The sequence below is a fragment of the Saimiri boliviensis genome, chromosome 11 (assembly GCF_048565385.1).
Source record: "Saimiri boliviensis isolate mSaiBol1 chromosome 11, mSaiBol1.pri, whole genome shotgun sequence".
Classification (NCBI taxonomy): domain Eukaryota; kingdom Metazoa; phylum Chordata; class Mammalia; order Primates; family Cebidae; genus Saimiri; species Saimiri boliviensis.
The window spans coordinates 9,979,023-10,005,379 of record NC_133459.1 but is presented as its reverse complement, the minus strand read 5'-3'; the positions used below and the strand labels follow the sequence as shown (position 1 = coordinate 10,005,379).

The 26,357-nt window shown below is 49.2% G+C and overlaps 1 protein-coding gene across 4 annotated transcripts; it reads left to right on the top strand.

The window, feature by feature from the left end:
* The first annotated feature begins 1,633 nt into the window (after positions 1-1,633).
* MASP2 (MBL associated serine protease 2) lies at positions 1,634-26,170 on the top strand. 4 transcript variants are annotated; one of them, XM_003936032.3, is made up of 11 exons: positions 1,634-1,715; positions 1,798-2,026; positions 2,184-2,361; positions 3,595-3,726; positions 5,925-6,121; positions 6,423-6,570; positions 10,239-10,357; positions 16,034-16,112; positions 20,973-21,107; positions 21,610-21,684; positions 23,545-26,170. In XM_003936032.3, the coding sequence occupies exons 1-11, from the start codon at positions 1,711-1,713 to the stop codon at positions 24,300-24,302; spliced, it is 2,055 nt and encodes a 684-aa protein (XP_003936081.1). In that variant the 5' UTR covers positions 1,634-1,710; the 3' UTR covers positions 24,303-26,170. The 4 variants fall into 4 exon arrangements, 3 of the variants coding, with proteins under 3 accessions (XP_003936081.1, XP_074236153.1, XP_010344834.1); XR_012512315.1 differs by lacking the exons at positions 16,034-16,112; positions 20,973-21,107; positions 21,610-21,684; positions 23,545-26,170 and having other exon boundaries at positions 6,010-6,121; positions 10,239-10,326; XM_074380052.1 differs by lacking the exons at positions 5,925-6,121; positions 10,239-10,357; positions 16,034-16,112; ... (1 more) ...; positions 21,610-21,684; positions 23,545-26,170 and having other exon boundaries at positions 6,423-6,539.
* The last annotated feature ends 187 nt before the right edge of the window (positions 26,171-26,357 follow it).

The window sequence follows — 26,357 nt, the reverse complement described above, 5'->3', positions numbered from 1 at the left end:
TAATGGTAATAATAAAAAGACCAGGAATTATGGCTCACACCTGTAATCCCAGTACTTTGGGAGGCTGAGGCAGGTGGATCACTTTGGCTCAGGAGTTCGAGACCAGCCTGGGCAACACAGAGAGACCCTCCCCCCCCCCCACCATCTCTACAAAAAACAAAAACAAAAATAAAGGGAATTTAAAAAAAGAAAACACATGAATCCATGAGGATAGAGTGTGTGAAAGAGGAAGGAGCAGCCTCAAAGTTCCAGAAGCTGGAAGAACAGATCAACACATGTGGAAATAACTGTGTGGAAGGCAACTTCTGAGCCTGCAGTAGAATCAGGAAATGGTGGCACCGGGTCCTTCTGGCAGTGTTAAATAAATTAGGCAGCCTGGGCAACAGCAAGACCTCCCATTTCAACAGCAAGACTACAAAAAATAGAAACATAAAAGCTGGGCATGGTGGCTCATGCCTGTAATCCCAGCATTTTGGGAGGCCAAGGTGGGCAGATCACTTGAGGTCAGGAGTTCAAGACCAGCCTTGCCAACATGGTAAAACCTCATGTCTACTGAAAATACAAAACTTAGCCAGGCATGGTGGTACATGCTTGTAGCCCCAGCTATTCGGGAGGCCGAGGCAGGAGAATCACTTGTACCCCGGAGGTGGAGGTTGCAGTGAGCTGAGATTGCACCACTGCTCTCCAGCCTGGGTGACAGAGTAAGACTCCCTGTCATAAAAAATAAAATAATATAAAAAATTAGCCGGCTGGGCGCGGTGGCTCAAGCCTGTAATCCCAGCACTTTGGGAGGCTGAGGCGGGTGGATCACGAGGTCAAGAGATTGAGACCATCCTGGTCAACAAGGTGAAACCCCGTCTCTACTAAAAATACAAAAAAAGTTAGCTGGGCATGGTGGCGCGTGCCTGTAATCCCAGCTACTCAGGAGGCTGAGGCAGGAGAATTGCCTGAACCCAGGAGGCGGAGGTTGCGGTGAGCAGAGATCGCGCCATTGCACTCCAGCCTGGGTAACAAGAGCGAAACTACGTCTCAAAAAAAAAAAAAAAAAAAATTAGCCCGACATGGTGATGTGTGCCTGTAGTCTCACCTACCTGGGAGGCTGATGGTTGGAGGACCGCTAGAGGCGAGGAGGTTGAAACTGCCGTGAGCTATGATATCACACCACTGCACTCCAGCCTGAGAGACACAATGAGACCCTGTCTCTAAAAGAAAATAACAACAATAACAAAACCTAGCCAATCCCTATTCTCCATCCCCTAACTCCAGCAGAAACTTAGAGACATTCTCGGAGAGAGTAAAATTAGCTGGGCGTGGTGGTGCATACCTGTGGTCCCAGCTACTTGGGAGGCTGAGGTGGGAGGATTGTGTTGCTTGAGCCCAGGAAGTAGAGGCTGCAGTGAGCTATGGTTGCAGCACTATACTAAAGCCTGGGCAACAGAGCAAGATCCAAAAAAGAATAAAAAAGGCGGGGGGTGAGGGGCAGAGCCAGGATTTCCTTCCAGGCCACTGTCACCCAGCTCCTAACTCCTGGCTCCTGGAGCAGCCTGTCCTCCCTGCCTGGAATTCTGGGCAGGCTGGAGTCAGGGGGCTGATTTCCAGAATCCCAGAGTCAGGAAGGCTGGGGGCAGGGGCAGATCACTGGACAAACAGATCAAAGGTGAGACCAGCGTGGGGCCAAAGACCAGGCCAGGCCAGCTGGACGAGCACACCATGAGGTAGGTGGGCACCCGTGGCCTCCCTGCAGGGTGCGGGGTGGGAGCACAGGCCTGGGCCCTCACCCCCCTGCCCTGCCCGCAGGCTGCTGACCCTCCTGGGCCTGCTGTGTGGCTCAGTGGCCACCCCCTCGGGCCCGAAGTGGCCTGAGCCTGTGTTTGGGCGCCTGGTGTCCCCCGGCTTCCCAAGGGAGTACGCCAATGACCAGGAGCGGCGCTGGACCCTGACCGCGCCTCCCGGCTACCGCCTGCGCCTCTACTTCACCCACTTCGACCTGGAGCTCTCCCACCTCTGCGAGTACGACTTCGTCAAGGTGCTGCCAGGGCGGGAGGGCTGGGGTCTCTCAGGGTCGGGGGGTCCCCAAGGAGTAGCCAGGGTTCAGGGACACCAGGGAGCAGGGGCCAGCCTTGGCCAGGAGGGAGACCAGGCCTGGGTCTTGCCTTCCCTCCCTGTGACACCTGACCCCACAGCTGAGCTCGGGGGCCAAGGTGCTGGCCACGCTGTGCGGGCGGGAAAGCACGGACACGGAGCGGGCCCCCGGCAACGACACGTTCTACTCGACGGGCCCCAGCCTGGACGTCACTTTCCACTCCGACTACTCCAACGAGAAGCCGTTCACGGGGTTCGAGGCCTTCTACGCGGCCGAGGGTGAGCCAAGAGGAAGCCTGCAGCATCTCAGTCTGCGCGGCTGGCTGTGGGGCCCTGCCTTTGGTCTCCCCACCTCCCCGGGGGCAGGGCTGCCATCATCAGCAATGCACAGACCAACAGAGCCCCGACCTCCAGGCACACGGGCTGAGACCCAGCTCCGAGCCAAGGACCTGAGGACAGCATTGCCTCAAGCGGAGCAGGGGCTGGCTGGGCACAGTGGCTTACGCCTGTCATCCCAGCACTTTGGGAGGTCAAGGCGGGCTTATCACTTGAGGACAGGAGTTCAGGACCAGCCTGGGCAACATGGCGAAACTCTGCCTTCACTAAGAATACAAAAATGAGCCCGTGTGATGGCATGCACCTATAGTTATAGCTGCTCGGGAGGCTGAGGCAGGAGAATCGCTTGAACTCAGGAGGCAGAGGCTGCAGTGAGCTGAGATTGCACCACTGCACTCCAGCCTGGGCGACAGAGTGAGATTCTTTCTCAAAAAAACAAAAACGTTGCAAGGGCTGAGTGCCCCATTTAAAGCTGAGAAAGTGGGTCCCTTCCTGCGGGAGTGCTGCCGGGATGCAGGAGTTCAGATCCCAGTCCCTTGCAGAGACCAGCTGTGTGACCTCAGGCAACTGGCACAACTTCTCTGCTCCTTAGGGAGCTGCTGCAAGGTTCAGTGCCATAGCGCAGACCCGAGTTTCACTGCCTCCCCTTACTAGCTTGGTGGCCTCGGCTGGACACTGAACCTCCTGCTGGTTTAACAGAGGTGCTGTTGGCTGGGTGTGGTGGCTCACGCCTGTAATCCCAGCACTTTAGGAGGTCGAGGCAGGTGGATAATGAGATCAGGAGTTCGAGACCAGGCTGGCCAATATGGTGAAACCCCATCTCTACTGAAAAAATTAGCAGGGCGTGGTGGCATGCACCTGTAATCCCAGCTACTTGGGAGGCGGAGGCAGGATCGTGCCATTGCACTCCAGCCTGGGCGACAGTGAGGCTTTGTCTCAAAACACAAAAAAACAAAACAAAAACAACAACAAACAGAGGTGCTGATTGCATCTTCCTCCCAGTGCTCTGGGGAGCCCGCAGCGACCTGGGCTCATAAGGTGCTTGGCCCGACGCCGGTCCCCACCCCAGACAGGAAGAGGCCCCCTCTGAGGTCACAGGTCTCCTGGGACGAGGCCAGGCTGGATCCCGCCTCCTTCCCTCCTGACGGCCTCTGCCTGGCCCTGCCTCTCCTCCAGACATCGACGAGTGCCAGGTGGCTCCGGGAGAGGCGCCCACCTGCGACCACCACTGCCACAACCACCTGGGCGGTTTCTACTGCTCCTGCCGCGCAGGCTACGCCCTGCACCGCGACAAGCGCACCTGCTCAGGTGAGAGAGGCCGGGCCCGACGCACCCTCCCCTGGACGCACCCAGCTCCCCAGGGCCAGTGCTGCTCCGCCCAGGGCTGTGGAGGGCCTGGGCCCTGGACACTGGGTGCTTCTAGGCACCCCCCCTCCACCCGCTTCCCGTCTCAGCCCTTCCTGTCCTCTCACCAGCCAGGCCCATTCCCAGTGCCACCCTCCCCAGCGACTGGGGGGAACTCTAACACCCCGCGGTGTACCTGGCCCCACCTGGGCTCTGGGAACACCTGCAGCCACTTCCCCCCTGGGGCAGCCGTAGCCAGCTCCTGGGGTGGGAGAGTCGGGGGGACCCTGGCCTGGTTCCTCAGGACTGCACCCCTGCACCGTGGGACCGGCCAGTGCTCTGGGGTGTGGGCAGCACCCTCGCTGGCGCTGACCCTTCCCCCGCAACTTGGTGTCTCCCTCTCGGTGTCTTTCTTTGTCTCTCAATGTCTCTTCCAGAGCAGAGCCTCTAGCCTCCCCTGGAGCTCCGGCCTGCCCAGCAGGTCAGAAGCCAGAGCCAGCCTGCTGGCCTCAGCAGGTCGGGCTGAGATGGCTGCGCCCCAACGCCCGTTCACCCCCCACGGATCCAATAATAAACCTGGCTCCGCCCCACTTGCTGCCACGTGTCTCTGGGGTGGGAGGCTGGGGAGGGGGCGGGGTGCGCGCCTTTGCCTACCCTCCTCCAGCCTGAGGAACCCCTGGTCTGTGAGCACCCCCTCCATGGGGCCTTGGCTCCTTGGCCAGAAGGTCTTGCTCTCACCCCCACCCCGTTTTGACGATGGGGCACTGAGGCCCAGAGAGGGGCAGGGTCCGGTCGCCAGAGGCTGAGCCTGGAGTAATCTTTTTTTTTTTGCGGCTTGAGCCACCGCGCCCGGCCTTGTTTTTGTTTTTTTTTTTTTTTTTTGAGACGGAGTTTCGCTCTTGTTACCCAGGCTGGAGTGCAATGGCGCGATCTCGGCTCACCGCAACCTCCGCCTCCTGGGTTCAGGCAATTCTCCTGCCTCAGCCTCCTGAGTAGCTGGGATTACAGGCACGCGCCACCATGCCCAGCTAATTTTTTGTATTTTTAGTAGAGACGGGGTTTCACCATGTTGACCAGGTTGGTCTCGATCTCTCGACCTTGTGATCCACCCGCCTCGGCCTGGAGTAATCTTGAACCACCCCCATTCAGGGTGTGGCCTGAAGGAGTCTGACACAGAGAGGAGACACCCTGGGAGCTATTCATTGAGGGGGGCAATCGGGACCCCCCAGATCCAGGGGTGATTCCCACTGCCCCAAAGGGCACGGCCACAGGGAAAAAGGCAGGCAATGTTGGGGCTCCTCACTTCCTAGGGGCCTTACAGCTCAAATGCCCCCCACTGCAGCTGGGGGTGGGGTGATGGTTTGGGACAGGGACCAAGCCTTCCTTGAGGGATGGAGCTTAGCCCAGCACCCCACCTGTGGCTGCAGCATCAGCTCTCCCAGGAGGAAAGAGAGTCCCAGACTCAGTCAGGATCACTGTAGCCTTGAACTTCCAAGAGCCGCCTCCAGGGCAGGAGCCAGACCTCCGGGAGGGGAGTGACCAGAGGCCCTTCTTCCAGATGGTTCCCCCAGGAACCCAGGGGGCTGACTGGTCCTGGCTGGGTTTGGGTAGGAGACCCCTGATGAATAAACTTGGGAATCGCTGGGGTGGCCCTAGGGGAATTTGGGGGAGTACCGAAGAGGCCCCTAGGCTCGAGGAGACAGCCTCCTTTTCCCACATTCCCAGGGATCAAGGAGAGTGTCCCTTCTTCCTTCTTCCTGTGTGCTCATCCACGTCCCACCCCCACTGCCCCAGCACAGCCTGGCAGAACTCATGCTCCAGGCCCCACCCTGGGGTTGCAACTCTGGCCCAGGACACCCCCACGCTCTCTGGGGGTGTACATGAGGCCCGTACACTCTGTCCCAAGTGCTGCCTGTTTCAGTTAAATCCTCAAAGCAAGAGAAGCCCCCTCTCTAAGCTGTCCCTCAGCCATCGGGTGGGTCGTTTGGTTTTTGGCTAGGCCTTGGGGGCTGGCAGCCTCCAGGGCCCAGCTCAACCCAGGGATGCCAGTGTCCCAGCCTCATCCCTGCCCCACGTCCTGCTCCCCAAAGCAGCCCACCTGCTGTTGATGTGAGGGCTGATGGGGGGCACGCCAAGTCACTGCCCTCCTTCCCTCCTTCCAGCCCTGTGCTGGGGCCAGGTCTTCACCCAGCGGTCTGGGGAGCTCAGCAGCCCTGAATACCCACAGCCTTACCCCAAACTCTCCAGTTGCACTTACAGCATCCGCCTGGAGGAGGGATTCAGTATCATCCTGGACTTTGTGGAGTCCTTCGATGTGGAGGCGCACCCCGAAACCCTGTGTCCCTATGACTTCCTCAAGGTCTGGCTCCTGGGGCCCTCCTCTTGTCCCAGATCCCCCCTCAGCCCAGCTGCTCCTCTACTTCCTACAGCACGGCCCCCACCATGTTCCCGTCCCCCTCAGCGACCCCCACCTCTATCAGGGTTTAAGACTGGGGCCTTCTGAATGCAAGTGTGGGAGGGAGAACGGGGAGGGGCACCCCGATATGTCGCCTGGGTCTTCCTCATTGGCTGTCCCTGAGCTGAGAAGGTGGATCCCTTTCCTCTGGCCAAGGCGAGATCCGGGGCAGCAGCTCCCCAGCTTTCATGAACTTCTTTCTCAGATTCAAACAGGCAGAGATGAACAAGGCCCATTCTGTGGGAAGACACTGCCCCGCAGGATTGAAACGAAAAGCAACAACGTGACCATCACCTTTGTCACAGATGAATCAGGCGACCACACAGGCTGGAAGATCCACTACACGAGCACAGGTGAGCAAGTGGGTCTCAGATCCCGGCTGGAAGCGCAAAGCTGCCCTCTCTCCTGGAGTGTCAAGGAGCTGCAGAGTGTGGGGCTCCTTCTGGGCCAAGACTAGGAAGGGACACCAGGTTCAAAGGTGTCTGAGGTCTGAGGCAGCAGCCCTCTAAGGGGAAGCACTAGCTGTCCCTCCCTCCAGCCAGCCACCCATCCATCCTTCCACTACTCATCCTTCCAGCCACCCATTCACCCACCTATTTACCCTTTTACCCACCCATCCTTCTATCCACTCATCCTTCCAAGCATCCGTCAATCCACCATCCATCTATCCTTTTGTCCACACAGCCATCCACCCATTCTCCTACCTACCCACCCTATCCATCCATCCTTCTCCTCACCCATCCTTTGTCCATCCATCCATCCAACCATCCTGCTGGCCATCCATCTGTCCATTCCCTCATCCTTCTACTTATCTATTCTTCTATCATGAATCCATTCATCTTCCAGCTATCCATCTATTCACCCACCTATCCTTCTATCCACCCATTCTATTCATCCACCCATCCTTCTACACATCCTTCTGTCCATCCATCCATACACCCATCTTTCTATCTGTCCCTCCACCTACCCATCCATCCTTCCATCCACCCATTCATCCATCTATCTATCCATCCATGTATCCATTTATCCATCTGTCCATCCATCCATCCTTCCAGCTATCCATATATCCACCCACCGGTCCTTCTACCTACCAATCTTATCCATCCATCCACCCATCCATCCATTTATCCATCCACCAATTTTTCCAGCCATCCATCTATCCATCCACTCATCCTTCTACCTACCCCTCTATCCATTCATCCATCCATTCATCCATCCATCCTTCTGTCAATCCACCCACCCACCCATCCATTTATCCATCCACCCATTCTTCCAACCTTTCACCCACACACCCACCCCATCCATCCATCCATTCTTCTATCCGTCTACCCACCCACCCATCCTTCTATTCATCCATTCTTTTCATCCAACCATACACCGATCCTTCTACCTACACATTCTTCTATCCATCCATTCATCCTTCCAGTTGTCCATCTATCCACCCACGCATTCTTCTACCTACCAATCCTATCCATCCATCCATGCATTCATTTGTCCATAAATCCTTCCAGCTATCCATCTATTCACCCACCCATCTTTCTACCTACAAATCATATCCATCCATCCATCCATGCATGGATCCATCCATCCATGCATGGATCCATCCATCCATTCATCCATCCAATTCATCCATAAATCCTTCCAGCTGTCCATCTATCCACCCACTCATTCTTCTACCAACCAATCATATCCATCTATCCATGCATCCATCCATCAATCCATCCATCCATCCATTCATGCATCCATCCACTGTCCGTCTGTCCATCTGTCCATCCTTCCTTCCTTCCATCCATCCATCCATCCATCCATCCATGTGTCTATCCATCCATCCGTCCATCCATCCATGCATCCATCCATCCATCCATCCATCCATCCATCCATGCGTCTATCCATCCATCCATTCATCCATCTATCCATCATCCATCCATGCATCTATCCATCCACCCATCCATTCATTCACCCATCCATTCAATCTATCCTACCATCCATCCATCCAATCTATCCTTCCAGCTGTATATCTATCCACCCACCCTTTCTACCTACCAATTATATCCATCCATCCATGTATCCACGCATTCATCAATGAATGCATCCATCCATCCATCCATCCTTCCAGGCATCTATCTATCCACCTATCTTCCTACCTACCAATACTATCCATCCATCCATCCACCCATCCATCCATCCATCCTTCTAGCCAGCCATCTATCCCTCACCCATCCTTCTGCCTACCAATCCTTCTATCCACCAATCCGTTAATCCATCCATCCATCCATCCACCATCCTTCCATCCTATTGATGTGTACCAGGGACATGTAATGTGGAAGCCACAGTTCCCACAGCCTCTGCTCAGTTCAGTGACGGGAGTCACAGAAACATAACCAGAGCCCTGTGGCAAGCACAGCCTAGAGCCAAGCACCAGGCAGGTGTTAGAAGCTAGGAAGCCATCCTGGAATAGGAAACACCACGATTGAATTGAAAGGATAAGTGAGTGTTGGACAGAGTTCTAGGTGGCAGAGGAGTGTGTGCAAAAGCCCAGAGGCTTCACTTTTCAGGGTGTGGAGCTGTGGAAGGTGAGGTGTGGGTATGAGTTGGGGCAGGAAAAAGGGGGGTTCTGACCATGGAGGAACCGCAGAGCCACAGCTTGAGGAGTGTGGAGCCGAGATCTACACGCTCCACCTCTCGTGATCACCCCCACTGGCCCTGGCTCTGCCCTCTGAGGCCGTGAGAGAACTTCCACCACCTCTTCCTCATGACAAATCCTCAAGTGCTAGAAGCCCTGGGCTCCCACAGGTCCACCGAGGCTGTCCCTGGAGACTGATTTCTCAAGGGGAGACTTTACAACCTGCATGGGACTGAGAGCTGCCCCAGGACACAGGCTGGGTCAGGGGCACCCAGGTGCACACAGCTGCCCCAGCAGCTTAGCAGGGACCACTGGACCTAGAGAGCAGGTGCTGGAGGGAGCAGTGGACTCAGAAACTGGCCGGTGGGTTTTTAGGGGTAGCTGGGGAGCACTGAAGCCTTGGGGTGAGTGGAGGCCAGGGTTTGGGGGCTGGAGTGGAATGCAGTGTCCTGGTGGCCTGAGCACTGTGGACAGGTGCTCATGAGGGGAAGCCTGCTTTTCTCCCTATGCCACGACAGCCGTCCTACAGGGCTGCTGTGAGGGTCAATGACAGCGCCACCAAGCACTGGCCTAGGTGGTTTGTATTTGATCTCCACAGCAGCCCCGGAGCAACTATTATCATCACCACTCCGCATCTTGCAGATGAAGAAACTGAGGCTCAGAGAGGTTATGCATAGCCACTGGGAAACAGAGAGCTGTAATTTAAACCCAGCTCCAGTTCAACACAGGTCCCAAAGGCTCCCCCGAGCACTTTTCCTGGAACTTACACTCTCTCTTGGTTTAGAGCCATGGCTCTGAAGTTCTTGACACGGAGGAGGCTGCATTTATGGGGACTGCACCATCTTCCCTGGCTTTCTTACATACCTTTGGCTCAGTCCCGCGGAAAACAACAAACCTTCATTTGCAAAAGCACCTGAGCGTTTAATCTTGACTTTGGTTTTAAATCTTTTTTTTTTTTTTTTTGAGATGGAGTTTTGTTTTTGTTGCCCAGGCTGGAGGGCAGTGGCACAATCTTGGCTCACTACAACCTCCGCCTTCCAGGTTCAAGCGATTCTCCTGCTTCAGCCTCCTGAGTAGCTGGGGTTACAGGCATGCACCACCATGCCCGGTTAATTGTATATTTTTAGTAGAGACGGGTTTTCACCCTGTTGGACAGGCTGGTTTCGAACTCCTGACCTCAAGTGATCCACCCGCCTCGGCCTCCCAAAGTGCTGGGATTACAGGCGTGAGCCACCGCGCCCGGCCTGGTTTTAAATCTTAAGAACCCTACCCATGTATGGCAAGCTCTCTTCACGTGTTGAGTATTTTCTTTATAAACTAAGATCTTCAGATAGCTGGATTCAGACTTGACTGCTATAGACCACATCAAAACCATTAAGCCTTGTTTCCTCTGCGCAGCACAGCCTTGCCCTTATCCGATGCCGCCACCTAACGGCCACATTTCACCTGTGCAAGCCAAATACATCCTGAAAGACAGCTTCTCCATCTTCTGCGAGACTGGCTATGAGCTTCTGCAAGTGAGTTAAAACGAGACTAAGTACACCACGATCGATCACGATCGCTTTGAAATGTAAATGTATTTCTATCTGCAGATATGTGAAAGGAAAGTGGGAAAATAATAGTTTGTCAGCACGATGATTTCTTTTGTCTGTCTTTAAATAATAAAAAGCCAAGAAAAAAGTTTGCTGAGGACAAAAAGGATGGCTAGGGAAAAATCTTATTTTGGGAATCCTGCCTTTTCTTTTTTTCTTTATTATTATTATTACTTTTTTTTTTTTTTTTTTGAGACGGAGTTTCGCTCTTGTTACCCAGGCTGGAGTGCAATGGCGCGATCTCGGCTCACCGCAACCTCCGCCTCCTGGGTTCAGGCAATTCTCCTGCCTCAGCCTCCGGAGTAGCTGGGATTACAGGCACGTGCCACCATGCCCAGCTAATTTTTTGTATTTTTAGTCGAGACGGGGTTTCACCATGTTGACCAGGATGGTCTCGATCTCTTGACCTCGTGATCCACCCGCCTCGGCCTCCCAAAGTGCTGGGATTACAGGCTTGAGCCACCGCGCCCGGCCCTATTATTACTTTTTAAGACAGAATTTTTCTCTTGTTACCCAGGCTGGAGTGCAATGGCACGATCCTGGCTCACCACAACCTCCACCTCCTGGGTTCAAGCGATTCTTCTGCCTCAGCCTCCTGAGTAGCTGGGATTACAGGCATGTGCCACTACACTCAGCTAATTTTTTTGTGTTTTTAGTAGAGACAGGGTTTCTCCATGTTGATCAGGCTGATCTCGAACTCCTGACTTCAGGGGATCTACCCACCTCGGCCTCCCAAAGTTCTAAGATTACAAGCATGAGCCACCTCGCCTGGCTTTTTTTTTTCTTTCTTTATACATAACGTTAAATTTATGTAAGTGAGCCTTTTGTTTTAAAGCTACTTTGGAAAGCTGGTGATTAAAATGGGCAATTTTGGCCAGGCGTGGTGGCTCACACCTGTATTCCCAGCACTTTGGGAGGCCGAGGTGGGCATACCGCTTAAGGCCAGGAGTTCAAGATCAGCCTGGCCAATGTAGTGAAACCCTGTCTCTACTGAAAATACAAAAATTAGCAGGGTGGGGTGGCCGGCGCCTATAATCCCAGCTACTCTGGGGGATGAGGCAGGATAATTGCTTGAACCTGGAAGGCAGAAGTTGCAGTGATCGTGAATCACACCACTGCACTCTAGCCTGGGTGACAGAGCAAGACCCTGTCTCAAAAAATATATATAAAATAAAATAAAATGAGCAACTTTTCTGTTGGTCACATAGGACAGCAGCTCTTTGTGAAGTGGCTGGAATGACAGAAAGATGAGTTTGCTATCCTGTTCCACGTGCCCTGTCTCGTATCACATTAAAGTCCGCCCCAGTCAAATGACCTTTCCATGAAACAACTCCTGGGCCCACCAAAAAGTAGACAGCCCAGGGAAAGAGTATGTTCTGCAAAGTTATAAATAGTGATCACTGTTAAGGGAGGAGTATAATTTTAAAAAATGCTTAGCATGTTGCTTTAGGGGCACAGATAAGAAATTAACACGTCCTCTTTATGTTCTTCAAAATTGTCACTGAATCCCAGTGGTAAAAAGTAATAACATTGAAATGATAGCTAGCTATGCAATCCACAGTCCTGTGGAGAGTCCAAAAAAAAAAAAAAAAAAAAAAAAAAAAAAGTGAGACGCTTTCCCACCTTGCAAACTTCTTGGTCAGGTTCTTTTCCATAGCTCCTTGGACCACAAACCTCTTTAGTTTCTGACTTAACATAAAAAGTCCTGAAATCCTTTGAAGCACAGTTTCTTTTTTTTTTTTTTGAGACGGAGTTTCGCTCTTGTTACCCAGGCTGGAGTGCAATGGCGCGATCTCGGCTCACCGCAACCTCCGCCTCCTGGATTCAGGCAATTCTCCTGCCTCAGCCTCCCGAGTAGCTGGGATTACAGGCACGCGCCACCATGCCCAGCTAATTTTTTGTATTTTTAGTAGAGACGGGGTTTCACCATGTTGACCAGGTTGGTCTCGATCTCTCGACCTTGTGATCTACCCACCTCGGCCTCCCAAAGTGCTGGGATTACAGGCGTGAGCCACCGCGCCCAGCCTAGAAGCACAGATTCTCCCAAAGCCATCTTCTTTTATTTATTAATGATGATGATTATTATTTTTGAAACGGAGTCTCCCTCTGTTGCCCAGGCTGGAGTGCAATGGTGTGATCTTGGCTCACTTCAACCTCCGCCTCTCAGGTTCAAGTGATTCTCCTGCCTCAGCCTCCTGAGCTGGGATTACAGGCATGTGCCACTACGCCTGGCTAATTTTTATGTTTAGTAGGGACAGGGTCTCACCAAGTTGGTCAGGCTGGTCTCGAACTCCTGACCTTGTGATCTGCCCACCTCAGCCTCCCGAAGTGCTGGGATTACAGGCATGAGCCACCCCACCCAGCCCATCTTCTTTTATTTTAGTGTTAGATTTTAGAAAAACATTATCTCAGCAAGTCAAAAAAAGTCTTTCTGTGAATGATATTGGCAGTGAAAGCTGATGGATAGTACACAGATGAAGCTCACGAAAGAAATCCTTTTTTTGAGATGGAATTTCACTCTCGTTACCCAAGCTGAAGTGCAATGGCATGATCTTGGCTCCCTGCAACCTCCGCCTCCTGGGTTCAAGTAATTCGCCTATTTTAGCCTCCCAATTAGCTAGAATTACAGGCATGCGCCACCATGCCAGGCTAATTTTTGTGTTTTTAGTGGCGATGGGGTTTCATCATATTGATCAGGCTGGTCTCAAACTCCTGAACTCAGGTAATTCACCTGCCTCGGCCTCCCAAAATGCTGGGATTACAGGCATGAGCCACTGTGTCCAGCTACAAAAGAATTCTTGCTGGGTGAGATTGCTCATGCAGCCGGGTGAGGTGGCTCACGCCTGTAATCCCAGCACTTTGGGAGGTTGAGGCGGCCGGATCACGAGATCAAGAGATCAAGACCATCCTAGCCATGGTGAAACCCGGTCTCTACTAAAAATACGAAAATTAGCCAGGCATGGTGGCACGAGCCTATGGTCCTAGCTACTCAGGAGGCTGAGGTGGAAGAATCGCTTGAACCCAGGAGACGGAAGTTGCAGTGAGTTGAGATTGTGTCACTGCACTCCAGCCTGGCGACAGAGCAAGACTCTATCTCAAAAAAAAAAAAAAAGGCCAGGCGTGGTGGCTCACACCTGTAAACCAAGCACTTTGGAGGCCAACACAGGTAGATCACCTGAGGTCGGGAGTTCAAGACCAGCCTGACCAACATGGTGAAACCCCATTTTAAAAAAAATAAATACAAAATTTTAAAAAAGAGATTGCTCACGCCTCTAATCCCAGCACTTTGGGAGGCTGAGGCAGGCAGATCTCAAGGTCAGGAAATCAAGACTGTCCTGCCCATGGTGAAATCCCATCTCAACTAAAATCTAAAAATTTAGCTGGATGTGGTGGCACATGCCTGTAGTCCCAGCTGCTCAGGAGGCTGAGGCAGGGGAAACGCTTGAACCCAGGAGGCGAACGTTACAACGAGCCAAGATCATGTCACTGTGACAGAGCAAGACTCTGTCTCAAAAAAAAAAAAAAAAAAAGAATTTTTAGTAGCCCTCCTACAGCTAATGGCCACAGGCTAGACAGATACACAGACACACTTGCTTCAAGTCTTGTCACACTCACTTTCTCAGACTTGTCACCACAGTCCTCTGGCACTTTTTTTTTTTTTTTTGAGACGGAGTTTCGCTCTTGTTACCCAGGCTGGAGTGCAATGGCGCGATCTCGGCTCACCGCAACCTCTGCCTCCTGGGTTCAGGCAATTCTCCTGCCTCAGCCTCCTGAGTAGCTGGGATTACAGGCATGTGCCACCACGCCCAGCTAATTTTTTGTATTTTTAGTAGAGATGGGGTTTCACCTTGTTGACCAGGATGGTCTCGATCTATCGACCTCGTGATCCACCTGCCTCGGCCTCCCAAAGTGCTGGGATTACAGGCGTGAGCCACTGAGCCCGGCGGCACTTTTTTTTTTTTGAGGCAGGGTCTCATTTTGTCACCCAGGCTGGAGTGCAGTGGCACAATCATGGCTCACCACAGCCTTGACCTCTCAGGCTCGAGCAATCCTCTGACCCTGGCTTCCCAAGTAGCTGGGTCTACAGGTGAGCACCACTGGCTAATTTTTGTCTTTTTTGTAGAAGTGGGGGGGGTCTCACTGTGTTGCCCAGGCTGGTCTCGAACTTCTAAGCTCAAGCAATCCTCCCATCTTGGCCTCCCAACGTGCTGGGATTACAGGTGTGAACGAATGTGCCTGGCCCCTCTGGCACTTTATATAAAGAAATGGTGCCAGGTGCTGTGGCTCACGCCTGTAATCCCAGCACTTTGGGATGCCGAGGCAGGTGGATCACGAGGTCAAGAGATCGAGACCATCCTGGTCAACAAGGCGAAACCCCGTCTCTACTAAAAATACAAAAAATTAGCTGGGCATGGTGGCACATGCCTGTAATCCCAGCTACTCAGGAGGCTGAGGCAGGAGAATTGCCTGAACGCAGGAGGTGGAGGTTGCGGTGAGCCGAAATGGCGCCATTGCACTCCAGCCTGGGTAACAAGAGCGAAACTACTCCTCCTCAAAAAAAAAAGAAATGATGGGCCAGGCGCGTTGGCTCACTCCTGTAATCCCAGTACTTTGGGAGGCTGAGCTGGGTGGATCACAAGGTCAGGAGTTCAAGACCAGCCTGGCCAATATAGTGAAATCCTGTCTATACTAAAAATACAAAAATTAGCGGGGCGTGGTGGCATGCACCTGTAATCCCAGCTACTCAGGAGGCTGCGGCAGGAGAATCACTTGAACCCAGGAGGCAGAGGTTGCAGAGAGCTGAGATTGTGCCACTTCACTCCAGGCTGGGCACCAGAGTTTGACTCTGTCTCAAAAAAAGAAAAAAAAAAAAAGAAATGGTGGAACATCAGACGCAGAAATGTTGAGATCTTATATTATTATTATTATTTGAGACAGATCTGATATTATTATTATTATTTGTCTCACTTTGTCACCCAGGCTGGAGTGCAGTTAGTATGATCTCAGTTCATTGCAACCTCTCCCTCTACAGGTTAAGCAATTCTCCTGCCTCAACCTCCTAAGTAGCTGGGAATACAAGCACATGCCACCACACCTGGCAAAATTTTTGTATTTTTAGTGGAGACAGGGTTTCACCATGTTGGCCAGGCTGGTCTTGAACTCCTGGCCGCCTTAACCTCCCAGAGTGCTGGGATTACAGGCATGAGCCACTGCACCCGGCTGAGATCTGTTTTTGTATTACAGTGAAAAGCAAAAAAAAAACAAAAAACAAAAAAACAAAAAAACAAAACAAACAAACCAAAAAAAAAATTATAAATTGCTGCAAAGGTTACATCTGATTCATAAAATGCCAATACCTGTTGAACGATGAGGTACGTAACCTAGCATCATCGATGTGCACTGAGGCAGTGGGGCAGGGCATCCAGGCTCCAGGCGTTCCCCAGCCCCCAGCATGAGCAGATATATTAGTCATGTGCACGGCCATCTCCCTCCAGAGCACCTCGTAAACCAGTAGAATAGGAACTACTGTGGAAGTACAGCTTTGGGGAGTGATTTTATGATATAGACAAGGAAATTGATATTGTCTGAATTCTTCTTTAGGGTCACTTGCCCCTGAAATCATTTACTGCAGTTTGTCAGAAAGATGGATCTTGGGACCAGCCAATGCCGGCATGCAGCAGTACGGTCATGTGGTGACTACAACTCCCATAACCTCCTGTAACTCCCTCTGCTGCTATTTTGCTGCTTCTATTGCTTCTCTGGTTTTCTGTTTTCTTTCTGTTTTGTTTTTTTGAGACAGAGTCTTGCTCTGTTGCCCAGACTAGAGTGCAATGGCATGATTTCGGCTCACTGCAACTTCTGCCTCCCAGGCTTAAGCAATCCTCCTGCCTCAGCCTTCTGAGTATTTGGGACTACGGGCGAGTGCCAACATGCCTGGCTAATTTTTGTATTATTTGTAGAGATACAGTTTTGCCATGTTGCCCAGGCTGGTCTCAAACTCCTGACCTAAAGTGATCCACCCGCCTCGGCCTCCCAAAGTGCTGGGATTACAGGTGTAAGCCACTGTGCCCAGACCCTTGGCTTTTTTTTTCAAATGATCCATTTATCAGAGCTTGAATTTCAAATTTGCATCTCTTCTCCCATCTCTCAGTGCATTCTTAGAGGTTAAAACAGACCCTAGGGAAGGTATGTGCTTTAGGAAAGTGTGCTCTTTTTTTTTTTTTTTTTGAGACGGAGTTTCGCTCTTGTTACCCAGGCTGGAGTGCAATGGCGTGATCTCGGCTCACTGCAACCTCCGCCTCCTGGGTTCAGGCAATTCTCCTGCCTCAGCCTCCCAAGCAGCTGGAACCACAGGCGCACGCCACCACGCCCAGCCAATTTTTGTATTTTTAGTAAAGACGGGGTTTCATCACATTAACCAGGATGGTCTCGATCTTTTGACCTTGTGATCCACCCACCTTGGCCTCCCAAAGTGCTGGGATTATAGGCATGAGCCACCGCGCCTGGCCAGAAAGTGTGTTCTTTAATATTTTTTTCTTTTTTGAGACAGGGTCTCACTCTGTTGCCCAGGCTGGAGTACAGTGGTGCAATCTCTGCTCACTGCAACCTCTGCCTCCCAGGTTCAAATGATTCTCCATGTCAGCCTCCCCAGGAGCTGGGAAGGACTACAGGCACATGCCACCATGCCCTGCTAATTTTTGTATTTTTTTGGTAGAGATGGGCTTTCACCATGTTAGCCAGGCTGATCTTAAACTCCTGATCTCAGGTGATTCTGCCTGCCTCAGCCTTCCAGAGTGTGTTTGTGTGTGTGTGCGTGTGTGTGTTTTGACAGAGTCTCATTCTGTTATTCAGGCTGGAGTGCGGTGGCAATCTTGGCTCACGGCAACCTCTGCCTCCCAGGTTCAAGAGATTCTCGTGCCTCAGCCTACCAAGTAGCTGGGATTACAGGCACATGCCACCATGCCCGGATAATTTTTTATTTTTTTGGTAGAGATAAGCTTTCACCATGTTGGCCAGGCTGGTCTCAAACTCCTGACCTAAAGTGATCCACCCGCCTCAGACTCCCAAAGTGTGTTCTTTGACAATTTTCATTTTTTTTGGAGAGGGTATCACTTTGTCATCCAGACTGGAGTGCAGTGATGCGATCTCGGCTCACTGCAACCTCTGCCTCCCAGGTTTGAGCAATTCTCCCGCGTCAGTCTCCTGAGTAGCTGGGGCTATAGGTGCATGCCGCCACGCCTGGCTAATTTTTTGTATTTTAGTAGAGATGGGGTTTCATCATGTTGCCCAGGCTGGTCTTGAACTCCTGAGCTCAGGCAATCCGCCCGCCTCGGCCTCCCAAAATGCTAGGATTACAGGTGTGAGCCACTGGGTCTGGCCTGACAATATTTTTCTAAGTATAAAAGTAACAATACGCCAGGTGCGGTGGCTCACGCCTGTAATCCCAGCACTTTGGGAGGCCGAGGCAGGTGGATCACAAGGTCAAGAAATCGAGACCATCCTGGTCAACATGGTGAAATCCCGTCTCTACTAAAAAAATACAAAAAATTAGCTGGGCATGGTGGCGTGTGCCTGTAATCCCAGCTACTCAGGAGGCTGAGGCAGGAGAATTGCCTGAACCCAGGAGGCGGAGGTTGCGGTGAGCCGAGATCGCACCATTGCACTCCAGCCTGGGTAACAAGAGCAAAACTCCATCTCAAAAAAAAAAAAAAAAGTAACAATACTTATGGTAGAAAATGGGAAATACAGAAAATTATGAGCATCTTAATACCCGTAATACCACTATATGCAAATATAATCATTACTTTTTTATATTTATTTTTTGAGATGGAGTCTTGTTCTGTTGCCCAGGCTAGAGTGGAGTGGCACCATCTTGGTTCACTGCAACCTCCGTCTCATGGGTTCAAGCGATTCTCCTGGCTCAGCCTCCCAAGTATCTGGGATCACAGGTGTCTGCCACCAAGGCTGACTAATTTTTGTTTATTTAGTAGAGCCGAGGTTTCACCATGTTGGTCAGGCTGGTCTCAAACTCCTGACCTCAATTGATCCACCCACCTTGGCCTCCCAAAATGGTGGGATTACAGGCATGAGCTACCGTGCCTGGCCACTTTTTTTTTTTTTTTTTTTTTTTTTTTTTGACAGGATCTCACTCTGTTACCCAGGCTGGAGTTCAGTGGCACCATCTGGCTCACTGAAACCTCCACCTCCTGGGTTCAAGCGATTCTCTTGCTTCAGCCTCCCAAATAGCTGGGGTTACAGGTGCCCACCACCATGTCCACCTAATTTTTGAATTTTTAGTGGAGATGGGGTTTCATCATGTTGCCCAGACTTGTCTCGAACTTCTCAAGTGATCCGCCCACCTCGGCCTCCCAAAGTGCTGAGATTACAGGCGTGAGCCACTGTGCCTGGCCTAATGGTTACTCTTTTGGTGTGTGTCCCTCCAATTACACACAATTCACACATGTCAACAAGTATACACTTCTGTATGTAGAAAGGGGGGTAATTTTATGTGGTAATACACACACCCCAAACTGGGATAATGATGTACATTACCATTTTGTGAACTAAGAATCATGTATTTTTTTACTGGAGACAGGGTCTTGCCCTGTCACCCAGGCTGGAGTGCAGTGGGTCAATCATAGCTCATGTGACACAGCCTCAAACTCCTGGGCTCAAGCGATCCTCCTGTTTCAGCCTCCTGAGTAGCTTGGACTACAGGTGCATGCCACATACTCAGCTCCTTTTAAATTTTTGGTAGAAATGGGGTCTCACTACGTTGCCAGGATGCCTTGGCCTTGCCAAGTGTTGAGATTACAGGTGTTAGCCACCGTGCCCAGCGAGTTTTAGAAAGACTTCCAGGTCTTTCGAATAACTTTATTAAAGGGATTAGAATAATAAGCTATTTTTTTTTTTTTTTTTTTTTTTGAGATGGAGTTTCACTCTTGTTGCCCAGGCTGGAGTGCAATGGTGCGATCTCAGCTCACTTCAACCTCCAACTCTCGGGTTCAAGCGATTCTCTGGCCTCAGCCTCCCGAGTAGCTGGGATCATAGGCATGCACCACCACACCCAGCTAATTTTGTATTTTTAGTAGAGATGGAGTTTCTCCATGTTGGTCAGGCTGCTCTGGAACTCCTGACCTCAGGTGATCTGCCTGCCTTGGCCTCCCAAAGTGCTGGGGTTACAGGCATGAACCACTGAGCCTGGCCTCTGAATTTTTTGTTTTTGAGATAGGTTCTCTATCACCCAGGCTGCAGTGCAGTGGTGTGATCATAGCTCACTGCAGCCTCAGCCTCCCCAGGCTCAAGCGATCCGACTGCTTCAGCCTCCTGAGTAGCTGAAACCATGTCACCAAGCCCAGCCTATTTTTTTTTTTTTTTTTTTTTTTTTGTAGAGACAGGGTTTTGCTGTTGCCCAGGCTGGTCTTTGAACTTCTGGTCTCAAGTGATCCTCCCACCTTAGCCTCCCCAAATGCTGAGATTACAGGTCCGAGCCACCGAGTCTGGCTCCTCCAACCTGTCACGTCCTTTTCAACCTTTTACATGGAACCAGCCTGTGCCATGTCACATGCTGTTCTGCTGCAGACCTTTTTTATACTTGACTTGAGGGTGCTGAGGAGCTCCGGCTGGTTTCGAATTCCCTTTCCCTAGGAAAGGCAGGACACCGCTTCCTCTGCGTGGACTTCCCCCTTAGTTCAGCCATTTAGTTACCTCCCACCTCAGCTTCCCAGGTAACTGGGTTGACAGGCATGTGCCACCATGCCCGGCTTTTTTTTTTTTTTGGAGACAGAGTCTTGCTCTGTCACCCAGGCTGGAGTGCCATGGTGCGATCTCAGCTCACTGCAATCTCCGCCTCCCAACTTCAAGCAATTCTCCTGCCTCAGCCCCCGCAGGCGCATGCCACCACACCTGGCTAATTTTTTTTTTTTTTTTTTTTTTGAGACGGAGTTTCGCTCTTGTTGCCCAGGCTAGAGTGCAATGGCGCGATCTCGGCTCACCGCAACCTCCGCCTCCTGGGTTCAGGCAATTCTCCTGCCTCAGCCTCCTGAGTAGCTGGGATTACAGGCATGCGCCACCACGCCCAGCTAATTTTTTTGTATTTTTAGTAGAGACGGGGTTTCACCATGTTGACCAGGATGGTCTCGATCTCTTGACCTCGTGATCCACCCGCCTCGGCCTCCCAAAGTGCTGGGATTACAGGCTTGAGCCACCGCGCCCGGCCTCTAATTTTTGTTTTGTATTTTTAGTAGAGATGGGGTTTCACCATGTTAGCCAGGATGGTCTTGATCTCCTGATCTTGTGAACTGCCCACCTCAGCCTCCTTACATGCTGGGATTACAGTTGTCAGCCACCACACCTGGCCCATGCCCGGCTTTTTAATCTTTTCTAGAGAGGGGGTCTTGTCATGTTGCCCAGCCTGGTCTCAAACTCCTGAGCTCAAGGGATTTGCCTGCCTTGGTTTTCCAGAGGTGCTTCCCCAGACCTTTGGAAAGTCAGCACTGAAGTGACCAATGGACTCCTCCCTCCCCTGCTTCTTTGTTAGTTGTAGACTGTGGCCCTCCTGAAGATCTCCCTAGTGGCCGAGTGGAGTACGCCACAGGTCCTGAAGTGACCACCTACAAAGCTGTGATTCAGTACAGCTGTGAAGAGACCTTCTACACAATGAAACTCAATGATGGTATGCAAATTTCTCAAAGCTGGGGGTGGGCAATACTTGGAACTTGAGCCCCCATGGTCAGAAAATAAGCTTTAACCAACATTTTTGACTAAGGATAGACAAAAGATTAAAAGCCACTTCTCCCATCCACTAAGTGAAATATTATAGCTAAAGTGACTTTAATGTCAATTTGCAAAAATCTGAAAACAGATCTTATCTAGTAAATGACTACTACAAACACACAATATATTCCAAATGGTTTAATTTAACAAGTCAAAACCTTATCATTAAGCACTTGAGATCTTGATACATATTCAAGTTACACATCTAAAAGGTTTCTACTTTGCAAGCAAACATGGTAATGCAGAGACCTCCTATTTATGAAATCATGTAAAATGGTTCTTCAGACACCTCTATTTCCCATGGATGCTCAAGAATCAACATTTTTCAAGGGGGTATTCAAGCAAATGACAACCATCTCATACATGCAGTTAAACATTTTTGCTTTTCCAATGATTTGCAGGTAAATATGTGTGTGAGGCTGATGGATTCTGGACGAGCTCCAAAGGAGAAAAATCCCTCCCAGTCTGTGAGCCTGGTAATGGATACATTTATACAAGAGATTGGTAATTGATGGACAGTAGAGTTGGGCAGGAGAGAGTAAGCAGAGCTTTAGCTGTGGTAGGCAGAAATGGAACTTCAGCACTTGGCTCTTAGGCTAAGTTATTATTTCCAAATAATATGTTCTCATTACCCGCTTTCCATAGAGAGAGGTTGTTAGGTGCTGACTGCATCAGTCATTTGATTATTTTTGACCTTGTAACTAGGCAAGCATAAAAAATTAAATGATTTTTAGGCTGGGCCTGGCTCACCCCTGTAATCCCCAGCACTTTGGGAGACTGAGGTGGGCATATCACCTGAGGTCGGGAGTTCCAAGACCAGCCTGACCAACGTGGAGAAATCCTGTCTTTACTAAAAATACAAAATTAGCTGGGCATGGTGGTACAGGCCTGCAGTCCCAGCTACTTGGGAGGCTGAGGCAGGAGAATCGCCTCAACCTGGGAGGCAGAGGTTGCTGTGAGCTGAGATGGTGCCACTGCACTCCAGCCTGGGCAACAGGAGCGAAACTCCGTCTCAAAAAACAAAAGCAAAAAAATAATTATCTTGAACAATTTATACATTTATAAACATGAACTCTTCTGTTGAGTTACTGTTCTATGTTAAAATGCTATTAAAACCCAAAGCTAATAACTTCATTATTTCCCCAAGCAACTGTTTTCAATGACATCTAGTTTTTAAACATTCATGCAATTTGCCTTTTAATAGTACTTAATTTTTTTTTTTTTACCAGAATTGGCTCCAAAGATAACAGTTGAGTAGAATGATTAAAAAAAAAAAAAAAAAAAAAAAAAAAAGTCAGGAAAGTAATAATATATTCATTACCCTTGTGTTATTTGGTTCAAATTATTTTTAAACCGGTATTTGGCTAACATAACGTCTGTAGTTTTCAATGAAAGTCCACTACCACAACAGGAAACATGTATGCTACATTAATGGGCATATTTAGTTTGTAATAAAGATACAATAAAATTTCGTTTGGAAGAATCAACTAGATCAAAAACAGTAATTTTGGAACCTGCAGGGTCCTAGCCGCAACTGCAAAGTTTTAATTTCTAAAACATTTGTATGTTCAAAGGTAAAAGTAATTTTGCAAATCCTGATACTAACTTTAGTTCCTGCTTTTTTAGGATTACATACCCACTTTACAAGTAGGAAAACAGAAACAATGAAAGATTACGTCTTTCTAATTCCATGCACATCATCCAGTCCATCCACTCAGATCATTCCTGCTTGCCCTGTTAATTTTAATTTTCCTATCTTTTTTTTTTTTTTTTCTGAGACGGAGTTTTGCTCTTGTAGCCCAGGCTGGAGTGCAGTGGTGTAACTTGGCTCACTGAAACCTCCGCCCCCCAGGTTCAAGCAATTCTCCTGCTTCAACCTTCCAAGTAGCTAGGATTATGGGCACCTGCCACCACGCCCAGCTAATTTTTGTATATATTGTAGAAATAGGGTCTCACCATGTTGGCCAGGCTGGTTTCTAACTCCTGACCTCAGGTGATCTGCTCGACTCAGCCTCCCAAAATGCTGGGATTATAGGCGTGACACTGTGCCTGGCCAATCTGCCCAATTTTATAGACGAAATTATTTTAGCAAAACAAAGTAATTTCTAAAAGTCAGTTTTCACTCATCTCATTTTTCTGAAGAGCTAAGAAATACCAAAAGGTTTTATCAGGTCTTTGAACTATGATGTTTTAAAATATCCTCACTTGCCTGTATAGGTGGTCACCCATCAATTCATATAATTTTTGGTTGACATCGAATATATACTTCAAAGTGGCTGTTATTTCAGAAAAACATGACATTTTTACAAAGCCTCTCTGTCTGCTTCGCTCCTCAGTTTGTGGACTATCAGCCCGGACGACAGGAGGACGTATATATGGAGGGCAAAAGGCAAAACCTGGTGATTTTCCTTGGCAAGTCCTGGTACTAGGTGGAGCCACAGCAGCAGGTGCACTTTTATATGACAACTGGGTCTTAACAGCTGCTCATGTCGTCTATGAGCAAAAACATGACGCAAACTCCCTGAACATTCGACTGGGCGCCCTGAAGAGACTATCACCTCATTATACACAAGCCTGGGCTGAAGCTGTTTTTATACACGAAGGTTATACTCATGATGCCGGCTTTGACAATGACATAGCACTGATTAAACTGAGTAAGAAAGTTGTAATCAATAGCAACATCACGCCCATTTGTCTGCCAAAAGATGAATCCTTTATGAGGACAAATGACATTGGAACTGCATCTGGATGGGGATTAACCCAAAGGGGTTTTCTTGCTAGGAATCTAATGTATGTTGACATACCAGTTGTTGACCATCAAAAATGTAGTGCTGCATATGCAAAGCTGCCCTATCCGGGGGCAAGTGTAACTGATAACATGCTCTGTGCTGGCTTAGAAAGTGGGGGCAAGGATAGCTGCAGAGGTGACAGTGGAGGGGCACTGGTCTTTCTAGATAATGAAACACAGAAGTGGTTTGTGGGAGGAATAGTGTCCTGGGGCTCCATGAATTGTGGGGAGGCAGGTCAGTATGGAGTCTACACAAAAGTCATTAACTATGTTCCCTGGATCAAGAACATAATAAACAATTTTTAACTTGCATGTCTGCAGTCAGTCAAGGATTCCTCATTTTTAGAAATGCCTGTGAAGACCCTGGCAGCCACGTAACCCGAGAAGCATTCATCGTTACTATGAAAATGGAGCTGTTCCCAAACAACAGACTCCAGGTGAGACTGCTGTCATTTCTCCACGCCAGTTTAATTCCAACCTTACCCATCTTACTCAAGGGGACATAAACCACAAGAGTGATATTCACCTTTGTCAATCCAATGTAATGTCACTGCTCAAATTACATTTAATTACTTTTAAAGGCCAGTATCTTCTCATACTAGCTGTTGGCATTTCTGTAAACTGCCTGGCCATACTCTGACTGTAACTTGTTCTTATTGATCTCTGTAAGTGCTTTATATGTTGTAGCAGTACTAATTCAGGAATAACCTTGAATCCCTTTTTTGGGCAGGCAGGTTGGAAACACTGATACTTCAGCCCAGGTATTGACTAAAATTTCCATGTTGAAAACCAATACCACAAAATCATGGGATACAATTATTCACTTATCAAATTGTCAGACAAAAAGGAATGTGAATAGTAGTACTATTTCACATTGTTAAAGACAACATCTACTTCTCAAAGGACAATTTGGCAATCCATTTTAAGCAAGACCAGGTGTGTTCAGGGAGGGTGGTATGGCCATAGACTGGCAATACATTTCAAAAGCCCTGAAAAGGCATGCATCATCTTTGACCTGGCAATTCCAATGTTACAAATTTAACTTAGCTGGAAGGATATTCCCAGCAATTGGAAATAACCTGAACAATGTTCAAATTCAGAAGATTGAATCAAAACTCTTGCTATTTCCACAAGATAAAAAATGGCGTTATAAATTAGTGATGTTATAAACCAGGCGTCCCCAAGCTTTTTACACAAGGGGGCCAGTTCACTGTCCCTCAGACCGTTGGAGGGCCGCCACATACTGTGCTCCTCTCACTGACCACCAATGAAAGAGGTGCCCCTCCCTGAAGTGCGGCAGGCCGGATAAATGGCCTCTGGGGGCCGCATGCGAAGGCCGTAGTTTGGGGATGCCTGTCATAAACTGTGATGATTTGTTTTTCCTCTTTACAATGAACACAAAATATCTGGTCACAGTGATGCCTAACAAGAGCACAGATCACACAATAGTTCAGTCAAGTACAGAACCCTAATACACAGGAGGTACTTTGCTCGTAACAACAAAATCTTTCTATTACACATTCTCTCTTGAATTACATAGTTAACATCCTTTTTCCTACGAAGGACAAAACTTAAGCACTGATTTAACCTTAAAAATCTCGTTTGATTTTAGCTGGCTATTCCTTCCTGAAAGGTTTTAATAGCTAGCATTTCAGTTTTTCAGTCTAGCTAACAGTTAACATTCCATGTAAAAGTTGCCGTGAATCCTAGCCTAATTTCTCTTGTGCATATAAAGTACAACTACTTGAGACTCAGTTTTTATTTTTTTCTTTAGAGGCTCAATTTTTAAAGGTAACTTTCCAGCATCTCTATGTCACATATAAAAAGAAATCATGTTTTTCAGTAAGACTCCAGACACTAAACTGTGGTGTCAATAAAAATTTTTATTTAACTGGTTCAAAAAATTTTTAGAATGAATGCATTTAGATGACCAAATAGATTTTTAAAAACAAATCTTTGCTAAATAGTTTAAGTACTTCTAAACTTCAAAATCTTTTTAGGGTAAAATAAATACCCGTTATCTATGCAGTACCATAAACATGTTAATAAAAGGCTACTCAACATTGAAAGCCTTCTATGACCAGTAACTACAACTTACACAAGTGTAAAGAAAGGATTCAAACCATGCCGTGGACACGTGGACTTACCCCTGGCTCCTGGAAGGCTTGTCAGTTTAGTCTTTGGAGGTCCCCCGAGTACCATTCTAAGTGTTACCAAGTTACTGCTGCTGAGTAATAGTGCAAGTGCTAAAATGCAAAATTCAGATGGTACAGGGTTTGGAAATCATGCAGATTTAGATTAAGAAAAAAAAAAAATTAAAACAACTCAAGATCCCTTTACAGAGGAAACCGAATCATGAAA